This window comes from Saimiri boliviensis, chromosome 19 (assembly GCF_048565385.1).
Source record: "Saimiri boliviensis isolate mSaiBol1 chromosome 19, mSaiBol1.pri, whole genome shotgun sequence".
Lineage (NCBI taxonomy): Eukaryota > Metazoa > Chordata > Mammalia > Primates > Cebidae > Saimiri > Saimiri boliviensis.
Window position 1 is genome coordinate 40,832,913 of NC_133467.1, and position 22,566 is coordinate 40,855,478.

Below are 22,566 nucleotides of genomic sequence, written 5' to 3' on the forward strand. Positions count from 1 at the left end.
TTTTGTGATCCCCAGTGTTTATTATTTCTGTCTTTGTGTCCCCGTGTACCCCATGTTTAGCTCCCATGTGTAAGTGAGAACCTGTGGTAGTTCTGTTTTCTGCATTAATTTGCTTAGGCTAATGACCTCCAGCTCTATCCATGTTGCTGCAAAGGACATGATTTTGTTATTTTTTATGACTGTGTAAATAATATGTTTTGAGATTTTCTACCTTGAGAATACGTTCTTTTGAAGTTAACCCTAGGTTCTGGGACTGTAGTTTTCTGACCACGATCACAGCTCAGATTTTGAGAATTGACTTTTTTCGGTTAGCTTTTTTTTTCTTACTTAAAAGTTTTTTGGTGTGGAATAAAAAGACAGCCTTATCCAGAAATAGCCATAGTTACACCTTGCTGCATAGTGTTGTAGACCTTTTTATACATATATATAAGATACATATATATTTATACATAAATATGATAATTACATATGTATAATTGAAATTGGATTGATTATACTATACATATTTTATAATCTTTTTTTATCTTAATAGATTATATATATCTTTCAAGATACATCTGATTGGGGCCTGTATTAGTCTGTTTTCACACGTTGGTAAAGATATACCTGAGACTGGGAGGAAAAAGAGGTTTACTTGGACTTACAGTTCCACATGACTGGGAGGCCTCAGAATCATGGTGCGAGGCGAAAGGCAAAAAGCAAAAGTGGAAACCCCTGCTAAATGCATCAGATCTCGTGAGACTTAATTCGCTATCATGAGAATAGCACAGGAAAGACCAGCCCCCATGATTCAATTACCTCCCCCTGGGTCCCTCCCACAACATGTGGGAATTCTGGGAGATACAATTCAAGTTGAGATTTTGATTTTGATGGGGACACAGCCAAACTATATCAGGGCCCATCTGGGGGAAGTTGCTTAATTAATCAATTAATTTTTTGAGATGGGGTTTTGCTCTGTTGCCCAGACTGGAGAGCAGTGGTGTGATCATGGCTCACTTCAGTCGCCACTTCCTGGGCTCAGGTGATCCTCCCATCTCAGCTTCCTAAGCATCTGGGACGACAGGTGTGCAGCACTAGGATTAGCTAATTAAAAAAATTTTTTTTGTAGAGGTGGGGTCTCCCTGTGTTTCCCAGACTGGTCTTGAATTCCTGGGCTTGAGTGAACCTCCCATCTTGGCCTCCCAAGCTGCTGGTATTGCAAGTGTGAGCCACTTTGCCTGGCCCATAAGAGGTCTCTTAATTTGTTAACAGACATTGTGTATTACTATGTGCCAGATGTTGGCGTTAAGTAGTCAAAAATGACTGCCCTTGTGTAAGTACTAATGGGCAAAGATAAATAATCAAAATAGAATGTTAAGCAGTAGTAAGTGCTATGGTGGAAGAAAAGCAGGGATGGGAGGTAGGGAATATAGGGGAAGTGAAGTTTCAAAAAGAGCACAGTCAGCAAAGGTCTTGTTGAGAAAGTATTAGAATAGACACCAAGGAAGTGTAGGAATGTACCAACAAGGAGAGATCAGTATAGCATACAGAAGGTGAGGGGAATGGTAGGAGACGTTGATGGGGGTAGGAATGGGGAGGTGGGTAGTTGATTATATGAAGCCTAGTTGGCAATTGTAAAGCTTCTATTCCAGTGGAAAGTTTAGATGTCATTTATATCTTGAAATGATTGCTCGAACTGCTGTTCTGAAAATAGAATGGGGGGCTGCAAGGTGTGTGAGGCAAAGACACAGCAGAGAACCCATATTCATATTGCATTCATATAAGCTAGAGATGCCAGTGGTTTAGATGAGAGTAGTGAAAAATGGTTTGGTTTCAGATACAGTTTGGCAATATGCATGATGGGATTTGCTGATAGATTGGATGTGGGTATAACAGAAAGAAGAGTTTTGACACCAAGGTTTTTGGCCTGAAGAACAAGAAAAATGGAGCTACCATCCGCTGATATGGGAACACTAGGAGGAGTAAGTTTGGATTTACATGGAGAACACTAGGAAGAGAAATTTAAGTTCATTCAGTTTGGAACATAATAAGTTTGAGGTGCTTATTATACAAGGAGAGGTGTTGAGTAGGCAGAGGTCTTAGCTGGATGTAAAATTTGGAAATTGTGGCCTGTATATGGTATTTAAAATTATAAAACTGGGGCTGGGCACGCCTGTAATCCCAGCACTTTGGGAAACTGAGGTGAGTGGATCACGAGGTCAGGAGATCAAGACTATCCTGGCCAACATGATGAAACCCCATCTCTACTAAAAATACAAAAAACTAGCCAGGCGTGGTGGCGTGAGCCTGTAGTCCCAGGCTGAGGCAGGGGAGTCGCTTGAATCCAGGAGGCAGAGGTTGTAGTGAGCCAAGATCGCACCACTGCACTCCAGCCTGGTGGCAGAGCAGGACTCCATCTGGAAAAAAAAAAAAAAAAAAAAAAAAGATTATAAAGCTAGGTAACATTGTCAAAGAAGTCAAGATAGGAAATAGTAGAGCTTAGAGAATCGAGGCCTGGGCCCTCAGTGATTAGACGTTTGGAAGATAAGGAAGAATAAGCAAAGGAGACTGAGAAGAACAGCCAGGGAAGTATGAGGGAAATCTAGAGAGGGTACACCTCTGGAAACTGTGAAGACTCACCTGGTTTTTAGCATGTGACTTCCCTTCCAGACCCAGTAGGTTGATTTTTCTCCTGTGTAAGTTTCTGAAATTGAATATATACACTAGCTTCCTTCCCTCCACATCCTCCCAGACATTTAGCTTTAACAAGATTGTGTTTTTAGTAAACAAAATTCAGTGTAAATACTCTGTCAGCTGTTGTTCTTGAGCAACAGCTTATATGCACTGGGGCCTCCCTGAGCAGTCCCTGTTACTGCTGCTCTGTTACTGCTGGAGCTAACATCTGACTTCCAGAGAGTAAGCAGCCAAGAAAGAGGAGTCATCAGCTCATCAGCTGCGGGCAAATTGTTCCTGCTAATTCCAAGCATTCGTACAGGATTAACTTTTACAGCTTCAAGGACTAGGCTATCTCTCAAACTTGATTATTACCCATTTACTTATTGGTCAGTTTAAGAAGATGATAATTTGCCCTTCTTGTCACTGGTAAATAAGGTGGATATATAATAGTTACCTATTGCTTTTTGTAACACATTACCCCAGAATTTAACAGCATATGACAATATTTATTTTTTCACTACTTTTGAGGGTCAGGAATTTGGGAGCAGCTTAGCTCTGTGGTTCTGGTGAAGGGCTTCATGAGGTTATAATCAGCATGTCCGCTGTGGCTGCAGTCACCCGAACACTTAACTGGGCCTGGAAGATCCACTTCCAAGATGGCTCACTCACATGACTGTTGGCAGGAGGCCTTAGTTCCTCACCATCTGGGCCTCTCCGTAGGGCTCCTTGAATGTCCCTGTTAATTGGCAGCTAGCTTCTCTTGGAGTTAGTGATTCAAGACAGTAATAGAGGAAGAAGAAAAAAACTCATAGTGCCTTTTTATATCCTAATTTTGGAAGTCACACACTGTCATTTCTGCTACATTTTATCTGTAAGAGGTGAATCACTAAGTCTAGCCCACATTCAAGGAGAAGAGAATTAGTTCCACCTCTAAAGAATTTATGAATGTATTTTAAAATCACCACAGTTTGCCCTCTAGCCACAAACTATTTACACTTCTCCCATGTGAAAATGCACTCACTTCCTCCCAAGAGCTATCAAAAGTCTCCTTCTTCTATAGCATCTGCTTGAAATATAGGTAGGTTGTCCTATATTATAAATATAAGTTGTCCTTTAATTAGGTGCAAGGGTGGGCATGGCTCCTTGGGTATAGTTCCTTGGGTACAATTCCTTTTGATATGAGGACCTGTGAACTAAAGAGACAAGTTATCTGCCCATCACATACCCAACATACGGTGATGTGGACAGGCAGTGATTTTGAACAGGTATAGAGATTTCCTGTTCCAAAAGATAAAATGGAGGCATAAAGAAGTTGCTGGTTCATAGCAATTCTGATGGTTGTCTCGACAGCTATCAGAAGTTCCTTGACTAGGACTTAACTTCCACTTCTACCCAGGAGTTCTCTGTGACTCTGGAGTCCACCCTTTTAGTCATCCTTTCTTTTCCATTAAAAGTAAATCTGGGCCGGGCGCGGTGGCTCACGCCTGTAATCCCAGCACTTTGGGAGGCCGAGGCGGGTGGATCACAAGGTCAAGAGATCGAGACCATCCTGGTCAACATGGTGAAACCCCGTCTCTACTAAAAATACAAAACATTAGCTGGGCATGGTGGCGCGTGCCTGTAATCCCAGCTACTCAGGAGGCTGAGGCAGGAGAATTGCCTGAACCCAGGAGGCGGAGGTTGCGCTGAGCCGAGATCGTGCCATTGCACTCCAGCCTGGGTAACAAGAGCAAAACTCCATTTCAAAAAAAAGAAAGTGTTAAAAAAAAAAAAGTAAATCTGTAGCTGCATAGTTTTCTTAGCTTGCTTCTTGCTGGTAGAAATTTGAGGGCCCAAAGACCTGTTTTCATTTTGTACTATTTTTGCACCTTTCAGTTTAGGCTGGCAGTGCTTCTTTTTAAAACTTTGAGTATCCTGTGAATCTTACTGGGATTCATGCCATTAGGCAAAAGCCACACCCACAAATCTCTTCTAATTAGGCTTTTTCCACCTTGGGCTTCTGCTGGGATTGCTGAGGGATTCCACTTGTAGTGGGTACAGTCATGTCCCCCAGAAAGCTGTGGTCACGTCCTAACCCTGATAAGGTCACTGTGAATATGACCTTGTTTGGAAATAAGGCCTTTACAGATGTAGCCAAGTTATAAGATGATACTGGATCAGGAAGGGCCCTAATCCAATGGTTGATAGTCTTATAAGAAGAGAGAAATTTGGTAGGGTGTGGCGGTTTACTCCAGTAATCCCAGTTCTTCGGGAGGCCAAGGTAGGTGGATCACCTGAGGTCAGGAGTTTGAGACCAGCCTGGCCAACATGGTAAAAACCCGTGTCTCTAAAAATAAAAAAAAATTAGCCAGGCGTGGTGGTGCATGCCTGTAATCCCAGCTACTCAGTAGGCTAAGGATGAGAATTGCTTAAACCCGGAGGCAGAGGTTGCAGTGAGCTGAGATCACGCTACTGCACTCCGGCCCAGGTGAGAGGGAGACTCTGCCTCAAAAAAAAAAACAGATAGAAATTTGGACATGAACACAGAAGACACAGGGAAGAAAGCCATGTGATGAGACAGAGATTGAGGGGGCATAGGTCTACAAACCAAGGAATGGCAAAGATTGCTGGCAACTACCACCAGAAGCCAGGAAAGAGTCATGGAACTGATCTCCCTCAGAACTTCCAGAAGGAACTAACCCTACTGACACCCTCCAGAACAACAAATAAATTCCTTTTGTTTAAGCTACCCAGTTAGTGGTAGTTTTTTAAAAGCAGCCTAGGAAACGAACACAACACTCTTAAGCTTAGTCCAATTTTCTTTTCTTTTTTTTTCTTTTTTTGAGATGGAGTTTCGCTCTTGTTACCCAGGCTGGAGTGCAATGGCGTGATCTCGGCTCACCGCAACCTCCGCCTCCTGGGTTCAGGCAATTCTCCTGCCTCAGCCTCCTGAGTAGCTGGGATTACAGGCACGCGCAAGCATGCCCAGCTAATTTTTTGTATTTTTTTAATAGAGACAGGGTTTCACCATGTTGACCAGGATAGTCTCGATCTCTTGACTTCATGATCCACCCGCCTCGGCCTCCCAAAGTGCTGGGATTACAGGCTTGAGCCACCGCGCCTGGCCGCTTAGTCCAGTTTTCTAACTGAATGATTCTTTAGGTACTATTTTCAGTCTTTCTGAGGTGGTGGTTGTTTTGGAGACAGAGTCTCACTCTGTCACCCAGGCTGGAGTGCAGTGGTGCGATCTTGGCTCATTGCAACCTCCGCCTCTCAGGTTCAGATGATTCTCATGTTTTAGCCTCCCGAGTAGCTGGGATGCCCAGCTAATTTTTGGATTTTTAGTAGAAAAGGGTTTCTTCATGTTGGCCAGGCTGGTCTCAAACTCCTGGCCTCAAGTGATCCTACCACACTGGCCTCCCAAAGTGCTAGCATCATAGGCATGAGCCACCACACCAGGCCCTTTCTGAGGTCTTAACAAAGAATTGTTCTAGCCTAATCCTTGGCTTCATCTGAAATTGGTCTTTTGGCGGGTTCCCTGGATTCAATCTTTGTTTGAAATCTGTTTCTTAATTTTAGTGTCATTTACTCTCTGGAGATGCTGGGAATTCTCAGAATTACATAATTTGTCTGTCCTTCCTTTAATTCATCCCTCTTTTGCATTTTAAAGTAAGCAGCAAGAAGCCAAGAAATACTTTCAAAAGTGGATATCTCTTTAGCTATATTATCAACCAGTTTGTGGACCACATCTACTTTCCATGTTATGATAAGGCAACAACTTTGCCAGTATATAACAAGGATCCCTTTCCCTCCAGTTTCTAATAAGATTTTTTCTGCATTTTGTTAATCTCTCACTCTAACTTCCTCAAAGGCCATAGTGTTTCTACTGTTTTTTCAAGGCTCTTCAAACTTCACTGATCCGCTCCTCAAAGTCCTTCTAACTTCTGCCCAACTACTGGGTTCCATAGATATTCTCATGTTTCAGGTCTTTATTATAGCAGCACCCGTATCTAGATACCAAAATCTGTGTGTTATCTATTGTCATATAACAAATTATCTCAGAGCTTAGTGGCTTAAAACAACAAATATTTATTATCTGACAGATTCACGTGGTCAGGAACAGGTTCAGTTGGAGTAGCGTAGCTGAGTGGTTCTGACCCAGGATTTCATGAGCTTACAGTCAGATGTTGGCCACTGCTGTAGTCATCTACAGGACTGACTAGGCTTTACACATATTCTGGCAATTTTGTTCTGGCTGTTGGAAGGAGTACTCAGTTCCTCATCATGTGGACCTTTCTGTGGGACTGCTTGATACAGCACTCTCCCGGAGCAAATGATTGATCCAACAGAAGTACCAGGAGAAAGCACCTTCCCACCACCACCTCCTTTTTTTGAGGGGGAAAAAAAAAAAAAAGGCTGGAGTGTAATGGCACGATCTTGGCTTATTGCAACCTCTGTCTCCTGGGTTCAAGTGATTCTCCTGCCTCATCCTCCTGAGTAGCTGAGACTGCAGGCGCCTGCCACCATGTCGGGCTAATTTTTGTACTTTTAGTAGAGGGAGGGTTTCACCGTGTTGGCCAGGCTGATCTCGAACTTCTGCCCTCAAGTGACCCGCCCACCTCAGTCTCCCAAAGTACTGAGATGACAGACATTAGCCGCCACACCTGGCCATTTCCCCCCTTTGTTTTTGACCTTGTCTTGGAAGTCACAGATTATCAATTCTGCCATATTCTATTGTAAAGTGAGTCACTAAGTCCAGCCCATACTCAAGGGAAGATTATCAAATACTTTTTGGACATATTTTAAAAATAACACTAAGCATTCTAAAAAACAAATTGAATTTATAGACGCTGAGAGTAGAACGGTAGTTACCAGGGACTGTAGGGCAGAGGGAGTGAATTAGGGTGATAGTGGTTGAAGGACACAAAATTTCAGTTAAAAGTTCAAGAGATCTGTTGCACAACATGGTGACTGTAGTTAGTAACAGTGTTTTCAGCCATGTGTGGTGGCGTATGCCTGTAATCCCAGCACTTTGGGAGGCCAAGGCAGGCGGATTACTTGACAGCCCAGCCAACATGGTGAAACCCCATCTCTAAAAATACAAAAATTAGCCGGGCATGGTGGCGTGTGCTTGTAATCCCAGCTACTTGGGAGGCTAAAGCTCAAGAATTGCTTGAACCCGGGGGACGGAGGTTGCAGTGAGCCGAAATCGTGCCATTGCACTCCAGCCTGGGTGACAGAACAAGACTCCGTCACAGAACAAAACAAAACAACAACCAGTGTTTTGTACATCTGAAAATTGCTGAGAGAGTAGATCTTTAGTGTTATTGTTGCAAATAACTTTGTGAGGTAATGCATATGTCAGTAGTTTGATGTCATTCCACAGTGCATACATACTTCAAAATATGTTGTATACCATAATATATACGATTTTTGTCAGTTAAAAATAATGAAAAATAATACAAAAAAGCAAGCAAACAAACAAATGGAACAGAGTAGTTAGCTGCTGTTGAACTTTAATAACAGGGAAAGTGTAATGTTGGCCACTTCCCTTATTATGTTAGTTGGCCTAATAAGTAAAGTGGGAACCAGGGACTTAAAATTGCATGTAATTGCCGAGTGCAGTGGCTCAACGCCTGTAATCCCAGCACTTTGGGAGGCTGAGGTAGGAGGATCACCTGAGGCCAGGAGTTTGAGACCAGCTTTGCCAACATGGTGAAACCCCGTCTGTTATTAAACATACAAAAAATTAGTTGGGCGTGGTGGGCACCTGTAATCCCAGCTACTCGGGAGGCTGAGACAAGGATCACGTGAACCCAGGAGGTGGAAGTTGCAGTGGGCTGAGATCGAACCACTGCACTCCAGCCTGGGTGGTAGAGTGAGACTTCGTCTCCAAAAAAAAATCAGATCATCCAGAACCCAGAAGATCTAAGAGAACAATTTCTTCAGGTTTTTCTTTTGCTGAGGCATCACTTCAGTATCTCTTTGGGTAACAAAGACTCATTTGTATAAAGAACTGTGTACCTGTGCCATCTTAAATATTCTGAGTGACAAATGCTAAGCATGTGTGTATTTATATGTGTTTGTGTCATAATCATAGGGAACAACCTTAAAATAGAATTATTGATTAAACTTTTTTTTTTAAAAAAAGGACCCTTTAAATAATACTCAGAAACCCACTGTGTACAACATATAAAAATGGAATTACCCTTGTTAAAGGGATGTGGGTCCAGAATTCCACTGGCTCAGCATCCCTTTTAACCCTTCCTCATATTGGTATCAGATATACAAGGAACATAGTTTGAAAACTAGACTATACCATCAGATCCCCTTCTAGCATAATTCACAAAAATCGATTAATCTTTAAGATAGCAGAGCAGCCGGGTGCGGTGGCTAACACCTGTAATCCCAGTACTTTGGGAGGCTGAGGCTGGCAGATCACCTGAGGTCAGGAGTTCAAGACCCGCCTGGCCAACATGGAGAATCCCCATCTCTAATATTTAAAAAAAAAAAAAAAAATGATAGCAGAGCTCAGGAAGATAGCCATAATAATAAAGTAGCACACTGCTGTGTGGCAGGCTGATTTCTGGTGCTGTCTCTTGTGTAATAGCCAATGAAAAGCCATTTGGTTTTGGTTTAGGGAAGTAGTTGGTGATTAGGTAGCCATGGATATCTGTACTTTCATTAGTCTGTTGTCTTACCTAATTTTTTCTTCTCTAACAGAATATTACAACACATCTTTGCAGGATTCTTTGCAAATTCTGCCATTCCTGGATCTCCACACCCTTTTTCCTGGTAAGTAACTAACTGCTTTCTATCTTACTCTGTTGGAGTGGCATCATTTTATTAGGTGCTGTCATTTCTGTGCAACAGAGAAAAAGAGCTGCATAGGTGAGTATGTAGATGTAACTGGGGGCTGCTAGACTGCCATTATCTGCTAAGCCCAAGCTTAATGAGAACTTTTGTGTTTTTATTGTTCAGGCTCAGGAGAGAGCTGTCCTGGTCCCCCAGGATGTTTGGGTGCTAGAATTGTTTTGATTCCTTTTATATTCAGGTCTGAGAGTCGTGTTGAGGTAGGGAATGAGATGGTCCCTGCCAGGCTTGGTATCTGATTCGTGGGTTTCCCCTGTAGACTACACAGGAATATTTTATTCCTTAAGAATTTCTGAAATTGAAAACATTATGCTGAACTTTAGTTTTTCAAAGTGAGAAGATTTGTCAGAAGAAACAGTAGGCTATAATTCAGTATCAGAGTGATGCTTATGTATGATAGGCATTAAAGATGGAATTTCTTCTTGTCTGGAAAATTATTTGCTGCTTCTAGCAGTGGCCCAGAAGGCTTGTTTGTTCAAAGGAACCTCAGTTCTTTTAGGACCTCTGGGTGTCATCTAGTAGTCTGGACCTCTGCTGGTAGTATACCAGCAGCTGGGGCGGTGGGGTGGGAGAAAAGGTGTTGCCAAGTCCCTTTTGTAATTGCTCTAAGTTGTGATTCAGAGAGACTGCTATGGCTGCTTCTCTACTTGAAAGCTCCTCATTGTCCAGAACTGTGGGTGGCTTCTTATAATGAGGGATGTTTGGTGTAGATTTTGACCAGTTATGAAGGAAAACTCTCCTTAAAAAGCAGCTCCATCTGTGTTTAATATAAGTGGGCACAGAAAAGACAAATTTTTGAAACCAACAGGCAGTGAGTCACTCTTTTTGTTCTGGCATGTCATGTGGTACTTTAGGTAGCTTCACATTTTATGTTCTAGTTAAGTAAAATTCCTAGAGAATGAGATAACTATCTCTAGATAATCTGTTTGATCTTGAAAATACACAGAATTCTTTGCCTCTTGATCCTGGAGGACTCGTGACTTTCCAGCTCTGAGAGAGAACAGGATCCCTCTGCCAATTTTTTTTTCTGTGATGTAAGGCAGAGCCTGGTCACTCCATCTAATGCTGTCTGTCTCATCTCATGTATAGGAGCGGGATGCTGCACTCCAACCCTGGGGACTATGCCTGGGGTCAGACAGGGCTTGATGCCATTGTAACCCAGGTGAGGAGCTGCCTTTTGAGGGTGTCTGTTCAGTGTGTCTCATGGTTCCACAGACTTCCTGCTTTCCTTCTGCTACTTTCTGAAATGGGAGTCACTCTGCTTTCTCTAATATTTTGAGCTTTGGGGTTTCCATTTTACTAAAGGGATGAATGATTTATGGGGTTAGCTCAGCATCCATGCACTTTCTAGATCCGAGAGAATTTCTAGAAGATGATTTCACCTCCGCAGGAAGAAAAGACTTCTATAACAAATAGTATTTTGTATTTTTGGTCTCTTTTGTTCAGTCCTATAAGGATTCTGTTAAGAAGTATTTCACAAAAAAGGAGGGTTTCCTCACATGTTGAAGCAGGGATTTCTGCTAGATGGAACAAAGTAGGGGAAGGAAGCAGAGAAAGGGGTATTCCCATGCCATGTATAATTGCTTCCATTTGTTTATGTTCATTTTAATTTGATTGGTTTTTCATTTCCCTTGTGGATTTCTGAGAACAGAAAGCATGTCCTTTAAATTCGGTCATCTTATAGGCAGTAATTTACCTATTTCTTGGCTTACATTATGCTGCTTTTCATACTCCTACTTTTTGTTCTTCCAGGAGAGTGAAGCTTTTGGACCCGTTACATATTACTTTTTATTAAGCTATAGTTTTATTCATGACATCACAACCCTTTTGCTGCCTCTGACATTGCTTTATGCCCAAAGGTGGGCCTTGTAACCATGGGTTTGTCTGTAGGCTTATACCAATGTCACTCTGAAATTGTAAAGCAATTATGAGTGTTCTGGCAGCAGGAAACGGGGAACCCAAGCCTCTCAGAGCCTTGCAGAAGCAAGAGTAACTAACATACCTAATACCTGCACTGTTTGTTCTCAGCTGGAGCAGCTCCCTCTCCAGGAATACTGAGATGTCTGCCACTTCATCTTTTTCTTTCTCTCTCTCTCGCTCTCTCTCTTTTTTTTTGTAGCTTTTAGGACAACTGGAAAACACAGGTCCTCCCCCAGCTGACAAGGAAAAGATCACATCTCTTCCAACAGTGACAGTAACTCAGGAACAAGTCGGTAGGTTCATTTTTATACTTATTGTGTCAACTTCTGATCTCTGCTCAGAATCCCAGTATTTTCTGACAGGTGAAAAGTTTAAAAAATGAACAAAAAGAAAAAAAAGACAAGAAAAAAAAATCCATGATACCGTCCTATATTAAGGACCTTTTTGTGAAATCATAGCCCTAATTCCTACCTGGGTGCCAGATCTGCAAAGTTCCTACTCCTTTGGTTAGTCAGTAGGTATTTCCTGAGCAATTACCATGTCTCTTTTTTAGGTGCTGTTGGGAATAAAGAGGCATAAAGATAGATGAGACTTGATTCTAATAAGTGGAAGAAAAACTTATCAAATGATTAAAAACTGTATTGGACACATGATACTGACATTGGGGAAAGGAGAAGAGAAAAAAATAGGAGGCTGGGAATTTGTTTTAAATCTACTTTGTGTCAGGTAAAGTTAAGTATATTAGTCATAGATACGATTTTATTTATAAGCACTGAAGGAATTTAGTGACAAGGGACAGCATTTTGGACCTAAACCATCAATTCAGGTTTAGAATGAGAAATTTCAAAGACAAGGTGGGCCATCTTAGGTCATTCTATTTAAGGAAAGTATGAACTAATATAAGAATATCAACATATACATGGTGTGTGAGTTAGGTAAAGTGGTCTTTAGGGAAGGTGAGTTTGGGGGCAGTGTGTGAAAAATATTCGAAGCGAGAGAGAGCAGGAACAGGTATTAGAGTCTGTCGCAACAGTCCAGGTGGGGTTCAGGTGATGGTGACAATGCTGAGAGGAAGGAAAGCGTAGATTAAGAAGATCATTTTGTTTTTGTTTTTGTTTTTTTAATTTTTATTTATTTATTTTTAAAGAAACAGGGTTTCACCATATTGGCCAGGCTGATCTCAAACTCCTGATCTTGTGATCTACCTGCCTTGGCCTCCTAAAGTGCTGGGATTACAGGCGTGAGCCACTACACCAGCCAGAAGATCATTTTGGAGAAAGGCTTTCCCCACTGATTGCATAATGGGATGAAGGAGGGGAAAGAGTCAGAAATAATTCTAAGATTTCCCAGCTTTGTAACTATAAACATGGTGCTGCCATCTTCAGGGATGGGGAAATAGTGAATGGCACTGGTTTGGGTAAGGAGATGAAGTGATGTTTTACATTTTTAATTTATTGATTTTTGAGGTGCCAGCTGAGAATCCAAGTGATGAAGAGGAGCTGGGAATTGCTATGAAGCTGATTTTAGGGAAAATTAAGTTGTAGCAAAGTACAGGATATGTTTGGAGGGTTAAGACAATGGAATTTGGGCTACTAGCTGGGAGGCCATCGAAGCACACTGGGCATGAGAAGTAAAAGAATTAGGCCAAAGTTCGTGGGAATGGAGAGTAAGGAGTAAATCTATTAGGTAGCAGTGCTGCTCCAAATGCCTTATCTGCTGTTGGGGCATGGAGCATATCCCAGCCACTAGGCGTATAGACTAGCTGGTAGTATTAGACATAGGTGGTAAACTTAAAACTTGCTGCTTGGAACTCCCAATATGGTTTGTGACCGTTTCTTCTCAAAGAAGAGGGCTTTCTGCTCTTGGTTTGGTGACCGGAGCTGAACTTTGGCTTTGCAGTTCTGCAGCACTACTTCTGATCTAGCTTTTTTTCCCTTTGTCTTTTTTATTTTTTCTTTTTTTTTTTTGAGATGGAGTCTTGCTCTGTTGCCCAGGCTGAAGTGCAGTGGTGCAATCTCAACTCACTGCAACCTCCACCTCCTGGATTCAAGCAATTCTCTGCCTCAGCCTCCCGAGTAGCTGGGGTCACAGGTGTCCACCACCATGCCCAGCTAAGTTTTGTATTTTTAGTAGAGATGGGATTTCACCATCTTGGCCAGGCTGGTCTTGAACTCCCAACCTCAGATGATCCATCTGCCTCAGCCTCCCAAAGTAGTGCTGGGATTACAGGTGTGAGCCACCATGCCTGGCTAATTTTTGTATTTTTTTGTAGACACAGAGTTTCACTATGTTGTATGTTGGCCAGACTGGTCTGGAACTCCTGACCTCGTGATCTATCTGCTTTGGCCTCCCAAAGTGCTGGGATTATAGGTGTGAGCCACTGCATCCGACTCTTACGCCTTTTCTTTATGCGTTTGCAGGGCTGTTAGAGACATTGGGTTAATGTTTTCTTCCTTTTCTTTGTTTACTTTAAAACGCATTTCCTTCTTCAACAGATACGGGTTTAGAGTGTCCAGTATGCAAAGAAGATTACACAGTTGAAGAGGAAGTCCGCCAGTTACCTTGCAATCACTTCTTTCACAGCAGTTGTATTGTACCATGGTTAGAACTGGTGAGTACGGCAAGTCATGGCTTCTTGGGGGGATGATTGAGAGCGCAGGTATTGTTAACAGTTCCTCGAGATCCAGGTAGATCAGATTTTATCCCATAAATCCCTGGCTAACTCTGATACTGTTATTTGTTTAGAACTTTTCTGGCCAAGGGTTACAAACTGTGTTCCACAGGCCACTGTGGCCTCCCACCTGTTATTGTAAATAATTTTTTTTTTTTTTTTTTTTTGAAATGGAGTCTCACTCTGTCACCCAGGCTGGAGTGCAGTGGCCCAATCTCAGCTTACTGTATCCTCTCCTGCTGAATTCAAGCAATTATCCTGCCTCAGCCTCCTGAGTAACTGGGATTACAGGTGCCCACCACCATGTCTGGCTAATTTTTGTATTTTTAGTAGAGTCAGGGTTTCACCATGTTGGTCAGGCTGGTCACAAACTCCTGACCTCGTGATCCACTTGCCTCGGCCTCCCAGAGTGCTGGGATTACATGTGTGAGTCACTGTGCCCGGCTGCAAATAAAATTTTATTGGAACACAGGTATGTTCATTTGTTTATAGATTGCCTATGGCTACTTTTGTGCTACATCAGTAGAGCTGATTATTTATAACAGCTGTGGTGTGGCCTGCAAAGCCTAAAATATTTGTTGTCTTTCCCTTTGTGTATTTATTTTGAGACAGAGTCTCACTCTGTCACCCAGGCTGGAGTGCAGTGGTGTGATCTCTGCTCACTGAAACCTCCACCTTTTGGGTTCCAGTGATTCTTGTGCCTCACTCTCCAGAGTAGCTGGGATTACAGGCATGCATCACCACACCCGGCCAATTTTTGTATTTTTAGTAGAGATGGGGTTTTGCCATGTTGGGCAGGCTTGTCTCAAACTCTTGACCTCAAGTGATCCGCCTGCCCCGGCCTCCAAAAGTATTGGGATTACAGGCGTGAGCCAGTAGTGCACCTGGCCAATTTTCCTGTCCCTTTAAACAAAAAGTTTGCTGACCTCTGCTCTAGATCATATGGGAAGTAATGGGCAGTTACCCTTTTGTCATAGATCGCTCACTGTTTGTGGTTAGCTCTGTTTGGTGGTATGTGTTAGCTGTTATTAAGTTGCTGGACTAGAATTGTGCCTGTCAGTTCTGCTTCAAGTTCTGTTTGGGAGATATCCTGGTATCACACCTTAGACCCCCAGAGCATGCGGTACGAGGATGCATTCCCTCTTATTTTTCTATTCCAAGTCATGAGTTTTGATGTGACAGTTCTCAGGGTTACTTAAGTGTGCACTACTCCCAGCTTCTCAGGCCAGGATCTTCACATAGACTAATATTTTTCTGTTTCAGCATGACACATGTCCTGTATGTAGGAAGAGCTTAAATGGTGAGGACTCTACTCAGCAAAGCCAGAGCTCTGAGGCCTCTGCAAGCAACAGATTTAGCAATGACAGTCAGCTACATGACCGATGGACTTTCTGAAGCTAAAAACCACACCTGAATCAGGGCTGTGGTAATCATCTTACCATAGCTGTAAATTGTATCAAAACAAAAAATTAGTAGATGGATATAGGAATCACATAAGAAACCCAATGCATAATATTAATGCAATGAATGTTTTTCTTCTCTAAATTTAAAGTTAGTATTTATAGATGGAATTGTATCTACAACCAAATGCCTCTTATTCATGAATTGAGAGTGATAATTTTATAAGTGTGAAACTTAATTATGTAGGGCTCCCCCCACCTGAATAGAATCAATCCCTTAAAGTCTAGTTAGGGTACTGCTATCTGTCATGTCGCCTTTGTAACAGAGGTTTCCACCTCCTTCTCCACCCACTATCCCACCATTAGTGTATTTTACTATAAAAACAGTGGAACCACAGCCTAAAGTCCTGCTGCTATAAAGTCCTTTTGTCTTAATTGTATTTAAAAAAAAAAAAAAATCTATTCTTGGTCACATTAGCTGTGAGGTGAGGCCAAATTAATTCAGGAATCTAAGACTAATGATTTTGTTTTGTATTGATTCCCAGAGCACAAATCAAAGAAGAATTACAGTGAGAAAGGAAAAGTGGTTTACCACCATGTGCGTTGGTTTTCTTATTTAAATTTTTAAAGACTACTTCAGTTGATGCAGTTTCCCCAGAAAACTACATAACGTATTTTGGGAACTTCATGTTGGTAGGAATCTGATTCCGTTTCCTTTTTGGGAAAGAGTTGGGCAGCATACAGACATAGAAAGACAGATGTTTGAGATCTTTGCTTTTAAGATTGTAAAAAATGATCCCCAACTCATTGATTTTTGTTTATTTCTTTGTGTTGCCTAGGCTGGAGTACAGTGGCACGATCTCAGCTCACCACAGCCTCAACCTTCCAGGCTCAAGTGATCCTCCCACCTCAGCCTCCCGAGTAGCTGGGACTACAGGCGTGTGCCACTATGCCTGGGTAATTTTTGTGTTTTTATAGAGACAGGGTTTCGCCATGTTGCCCAGGCTGGTCTCAAACCCCTGGGCTTAAGCAATCCGCCTGCCTCAACATCTCAAAGTGCTCAACTCATTGCTTACTGTCTTTTTTCCTAGTAATCTTAAAATAATTTGTGTCACAGAAATAGATACAGTAAGCATCTGCAGCCAGTTCACTGTTTTTAGTAACTCATTGGTCTTCAGGAGTTAAGATTTTATGTTGTCACATTTTAACTCTTTAAGCCTATTTTTCATCTCTGAAACTTTCCTTTTCTGCCTGGTTCTGGCTATACTTGGACTCAAACTGACCAATGTGAACATGTCCAAAACAGCTTGGCCTGGGAGAATTAGGCCTTATATTTTCAGCCTTGTAGCATCCCATGCCCATGCTTTTTGTAGTATTTAAGTGTTTAACGTTGAATAAATGAAGGTCAGGAATGTTGTGGAAACTTCAAAATCTCAAAAGGGGAGACATATAACAGCTGTTGGTGTACCAAAAGAAGGTACATAGGGGCACCGTTAATATTGTCACGTTAGCCTTTGATAGTTTAGAATGATCAGAACAAGAACACCACTCTTTAATGGGTTTCTTTCTTGGCTAGGAGTCTTTCCTCAGTTTTTGTTGACTATCATATGCCGATTTGTAGGTGATGGCAGGGGGCTTGAAACCTTTTTCTGTACTTTGGTAGAGGGTAAAGGAGTCAGGGAGGGAAAAGAAAAAGTGGGGGAGTGGCCTGCTGAAATAATAACCTGCCTCCAAAAGTTGTGACCAGAAAGTATGATTCAGCTGGGCTCAGAGGGAATAAAAGATGTTTTCTCATATACCTCCCATATTACACCTCTGTAGTGATTATTTATTTGGGGAATGAGATCTACACTCTGTGGGTAGCCCCTGAAATGTAGCTTGAGAATACACACTGGTTTTGAATTGGGGAGGAGGACTTAAGGAAATGAGAGGTGAATTATGAATATTTGGCTGCTACTTAGATGGAGGAAGGCTGCGTTGAAGTTGGAACACATTAGAGTTTTCAAGTACACAATGTTAAGTTGTCTCAGAAAAATTATCATTGCCTGGCCACTTTTGTCTGCCCATCAGCATCTGGAAATGCCAGGACAGGCAGCTGTAGTTTTACTTAGGGCTGGAGAACTGATGCCTAGAGAACTAGAAAGGATCTGAGGTCTTTACAGGAGGGATCTGCCTTTTTATACACAGTATAGCAAATAGCATCAGACTAAGTTATCTGAAATTTTCTTCACTTTTTTTGCTCTGATGGATAGAGGACGTGAGACTCATTTTGCTGTTTCCCAGACCTGTCCCTCTTAATGAATCTGTTGTGTTTCTTCTTATAATGGGAGGTACCTCATATGTCAGGTTAATTTACGTTGAGGAGTTAGGGTTCTTTGGGGATTTATTATTATTATTATTATTATTATTATTATTGAGACAGTCTCTGTGTCACCTACACTGGTGGGCAGTAGCATGATCTCAGCTCACTGCAACATCTGCATCCTGGGTTCCAGTGATTCTTCTGCCTTGGCCTCCCAAGCAGCTGGGATTACAGGTATCTGCCACCATGCCCAGCTAATGTTTTTTTTGTTTTTGTTTTTGTTTTTTGACTTTTTTCAGCTAATGTTTTATATTTTTAGTAGGGATGGGGTTTTGTCATGTTGGCCAGGCTGGTCTTAAACTCCTGACCTCAGGTGATCTGCCTGCCTTGGCCTCCCAAAGTGCTGGGATTACAGGTGGCAGCCAACATGCGCAGCCTGAGATTTATCCTTAGGAATTGGTTCACACAGTTACGGAGTTTGCGAAGTCTCGAGATCTGCAGCGGGCCAGCTAGAAATCCAGGAGAGCTGCTGGTGTAGTTCCAGTCTGAAAGCCAGCATGGAGACTCAAGAAAAAGCTGATCGTTCCACTCCAGTTCAAAGGCAGGAAAAGACTGAGGTCTTAGCTCAAGCAGTCAGACAGGAGGAGTCTTCCCTTACTTGTTCTGTTCAGACCCTCAACTCACTGGATGAGGACCACTCACATTAGGGAGGGCCATGTGCTTTATATTCAGTCTACTGATTGGAATGTTAGTCTCATCCAAAACCACCCTCACTGGCACACCCAGAATACTCTATGACCAAATATCTGGGCATCCTGTGGCCTAGTCAGGTTGACAATAAGATTAACCATCACAAGAGGAAAAATGGAAATGATGCATATATACAGAGTGTTCCCAATCCCACTTAAGTTTCACCAAGTGAATAATGTGTCTCTATGAGAAATGCTTGCTTTGGCTTAGAGACCTCAACTAGTTACTGAGTTACTGACCTCAATACATAGTTAAGCAGTGGAAGAACTGTATATGGGATGCTAATTTGCTGTGTATGTAATTTCTGTTTTTTCTTTTTAGCCTAAATTAACCTAGAAGTCTGAGAGACCTCCCACTCTGGGAAGAAGCATTTTAGATTATTTGGTCTAATACCAGAACATGGTTGCAGTTAAACATTTACTTCTAGGAATGCCTTATCCTTAAATGTTTCAGACACAGTTTAGATAAAATGCCCAAGGCAGGAGGCTAGATAGCCTGAACTTTTCAGATGTTCCTTCTTTTACAGCTGGAAGGCTTACACACTCAGGAATCTGGAGACTTCATAGGAGTCAAGGGAGAGACAGTTCAACTTGCCCTGATTGTCAAAGAGAAGAGAAAACTTGCGATTTCTGGTCTTGGAACCCTTAGTCTGAACTTGAGGTCGTTAAATTCATGTTAAGCAGCCCTTTGAATTTTATGCCGTGCTGAACAGATTATTTTCTTATTCTAAATGACTTTTCATCTATATATTTTCCATTATAATTCTAATAGTATATATGTATCCTCTTGTCTGTTACAGTTTGAAATGAGGGAGAAAAATATTTGGTTAGCACCTAATTAGGAAAGATTTCTTAGAGATTGGTAGGCTTGGGAGTTGTGAGGTCATATAGGGCGCTGCCTTGGTTTATTGCTTCTGTGGTAGTTTCCAGATAGGTTGGTCTAACCCATCTTCACATGGGTTAGTTGTGGTTGGACAGAACTGGAGAGTCTGATTGGAAGAGCAAGATTTATCCCATATCTCCAATATCTTTAGGTTTCAGAATTAATGAGTTGGGAGCAAGAAGAAGAAATAACCCCAGCATTAAAAATTAATTTTCCAGGCCGGGCGCGGTGGCTCAAGCCTGTAATCCCAGCACTTTGGGAGGCCGAGGCGGGTGGATCACGAGGTTGAGAGATCGAGACCATCCTGGTCAACATGGTGAAACCCCATCTCTACTAAAAATACAAAAAATTAGCTGGGCATGGTGGCACGTGCCTGTAATCCCAGCTACTCAGGAGGCTGAGACAGGAGAATTGCCCGAACCCAGGAGGCGGAGGTTGCGGTGAGCCGAGATCGCGCCATTGCACTCCAGCCTGGGCAACAAGAGCGAAACTCCGTCTCAAAAAAAAAAAAAAAAAAAAATTAATTTTCCCTCAAAGTTCCTGTTGCCAGTTCTCTGAAGAGTTAAGAAACTTGGAGAATCCAGAATGACATTTTGTCCCTGTTGCTGTAGCTCTTTGACTGTTTCCCCAAAATAATGCTTTAATTTATGAGAAAAAGTCTAGAGGATGTAGCTTCCTTTTAGCTCATCATAAAATGTATCAGCATTTGCTGCGTAATAGTTGGGCAGGTGCTTCTTAGATGTTTTCTTTGAGCAGGAATTGGTCCAGGAATTGGCTCTCAAGTTAGAAGGAAAATTTGGGGGGAAGAACTTGAGTTTTCCCCAGTCTTTGATTAAATAGTTATTAGGGAAAAGATTTATTGCTTATGTCTTTGTATTGCATATTTATATATATATGAATATATGTGTAAATATAGATATTTATATTCACAAACATATAGGCACATTTCACACTGAAGGAAGAAGGGCTATGGTATGCACTGAGGTAAAGTGAGCAGGGATACAGAAGAGGGCTGGAACCTCACAGTCTGATTCTCTCGTTGTACATAACCTGATTGTCAAAGAGAAGAAAAAACTTGTGATTTCTGATCTCGGAACCGTTAGTCTGAACTTGAGGTCCTGAACTTCATATTAAGCAGCCTCCCCTTTGAATTCCATGCAAAGGGTCTGTGTTTCCCTGAGTTCTCTGTTACAGGGCACTGTTGGCTTGGGCTGGTACCTTGTTTGCTCTGTGATAAAGGGATTCACTGGAGGTAAAAACCTAATCGTTTCCAAGGGTTGAGACTAAATGACTTTGAGGAAAGGATATTCAACATCCGTTGCTTCTATATTATAATTATAAAATAGAACTATAATACAGTTATCTATTGCTATTGAAAAAAAAATTTCCTGACAAATTATTGACACCAAATTGAATAACTCATGACCTTCTACATGTTTCAGCTTCTTTCTCTCTGGTTTCCAGGTGCTGTTCCCTCAAAAAATACAAATTAAATATATTGGTCTTAATAAATCAGGAGGGAAGCATAGTCTGTGTCTGTTTTAAATGACAACAACAAAACAGGCTTTGGGGCTTAAGGAGTGGAAGACAGAATTTTTTTTTTTTTTTTTTTTTTTTTTTTTGAGACACAGTCTCACTCTTTCACCCAGGCCAGAGTGCAGTGGCATGATCTTGGGTCACTGCAATCTCTGCCTCCTGGGTTCAAATGATTCTCTTGCCTCAGCCTCTCAAGTAGCTAGGATTACAGGCACGCGCCACCACACCCAACTAATTTTTGTATTTTCAGTAGAGACAGGATTTCGCCATGTTGCCCAGGCTGGTCTCGAACTCCTGACCTCAAGTGATCACCTGCCTCGGCCTCCCAGAGTGCTGGGATTACAGGCCTGAGCCACCACGCCTGGGTGAGAAGACAGATTTTAAGAGAAGGAGCAGGGCTGGTATCTGAATAGGTATTTGGATGTTAGAGGAAAACCCTTTTTGGCCTCTGTGGTAGAAAGATGAGGAGATAAAAGTGCTGTTTACAAGAATAATCCATTGGAGCTTTGGGGATTGAGGAGGATTTACAGCATAGAGTTCTGTTACTGAGAATTCCCACAATGAATCTCATATAATTTCGTCACTGACGCAGTAAGATGGAGGAAAATTTTGATGGGATAAACATCACCAACGGCTGTCCTAAAAAGGGGAAATCCTAGCCTGCAGCAACGTCAGTGTCTCAGTAATCAGTCCGGGAGCCACTGGGCTGCTCCAGGGGTTTAAAATAGAACACAGAGAATATAATGTGTGCAACCGGAGATGCTTTCCAGGATCAAAATAGAGCCCTTGTCTGATCCAAACAACATTGTAAGGTTTTGATCTCATACCTGCCACAGACAGGTGCATTATAGGCATTCAACTTTAAGGTTTTATACATACAAACTTCATGTCTTCCTGCCAAACTACACTTGGTGTCCACAGAAGTGTAGTTTGTATGTTGCCCTTTTCCCCCGTTTCAACCAGGACACATAGATCTGTGAATCATAGGATGTAGGCTTGTGGTTCTTTATCTTTTCCAAAAATTACTAGATTCTTGGCTGGGCGTGGTGGCTCATGCCTGTAATCTCAGCACTTTGGGAGACTGAGGCAGCAGATCACTTGAGGTCAGGAGTTCAAGACCAACCTGGGCAACACGGCGAAAGCCCATCTCTACTAAAAATACAAAAATTAGGTGGGTGTGGTGGCATGCACCTGGAGTCCCAGCTACTTGGGAGGCTGAGGAGGGAGAATCACTTGAACCCAGGAAGCAGAGGTTGTAGTGAGCCAAGATCATGCCACTGCACTCCAGCCTGGGCAGCAGAGACCCTGTCTCAAAACAAAAACAAAACAACTCTAAAATTATTAGATTCCCTTCCAACAGCATGATAGCCATATTACTAGTATTTTTGGTAAAAGAATACATAAAAAGCTGCTATGATTTCAGTAATGCTTTGAAGTCAATTTATTAGTCACATCAGAATCTGTATCCAGTTGAATATTTATTTCAATATATATTTCAATATAGTATATACAAATATTTGAAAGATATTTATTGAAGCTGAAGATTATGGTATATCGATTCCTTGTAATAACCTCATGGCCTCACAGAGGTTCAAAAC

The 22,566-nt window shown here is 42.0% G+C and overlaps 1 protein-coding gene across 3 annotated transcripts in view; it reads left to right on the forward strand.

Moving 5' to 3' along the window:
• RNF115 (ring finger protein 115) overlaps positions 1–20,960 on the forward strand; it is an 83,608-nt gene extending 62,648 nt beyond the window's left edge. For 2 of the 3 annotated variants that reach the window (XM_074390108.1, XM_074390109.1), the window contains 5 exons: positions 9,358–9,429; positions 10,597–10,669; positions 11,627–11,720; positions 13,923–14,038; positions 19,077–20,960. In XM_074390108.1, the coding sequence (XP_074246209.1) occupies positions 9,358–9,429; positions 10,597–10,669; positions 11,627–11,720; positions 13,923–14,038; positions 19,077–19,229 (508 nt within the window). In that variant the 3' untranslated portion in view covers positions 19,230–20,960. Of the gene's footprint in view, positions 1–9,357; positions 9,430–10,596; positions 10,670–11,626; positions 11,721–13,922; positions 14,039–15,361; positions 17,309–19,076 lie in introns of those variants that run through there. The other variant, XM_039459921.2, reaches the window with a different exon arrangement.
• The last annotated feature ends 1,606 nt before the right edge of the window (positions 20,961–22,566 follow it).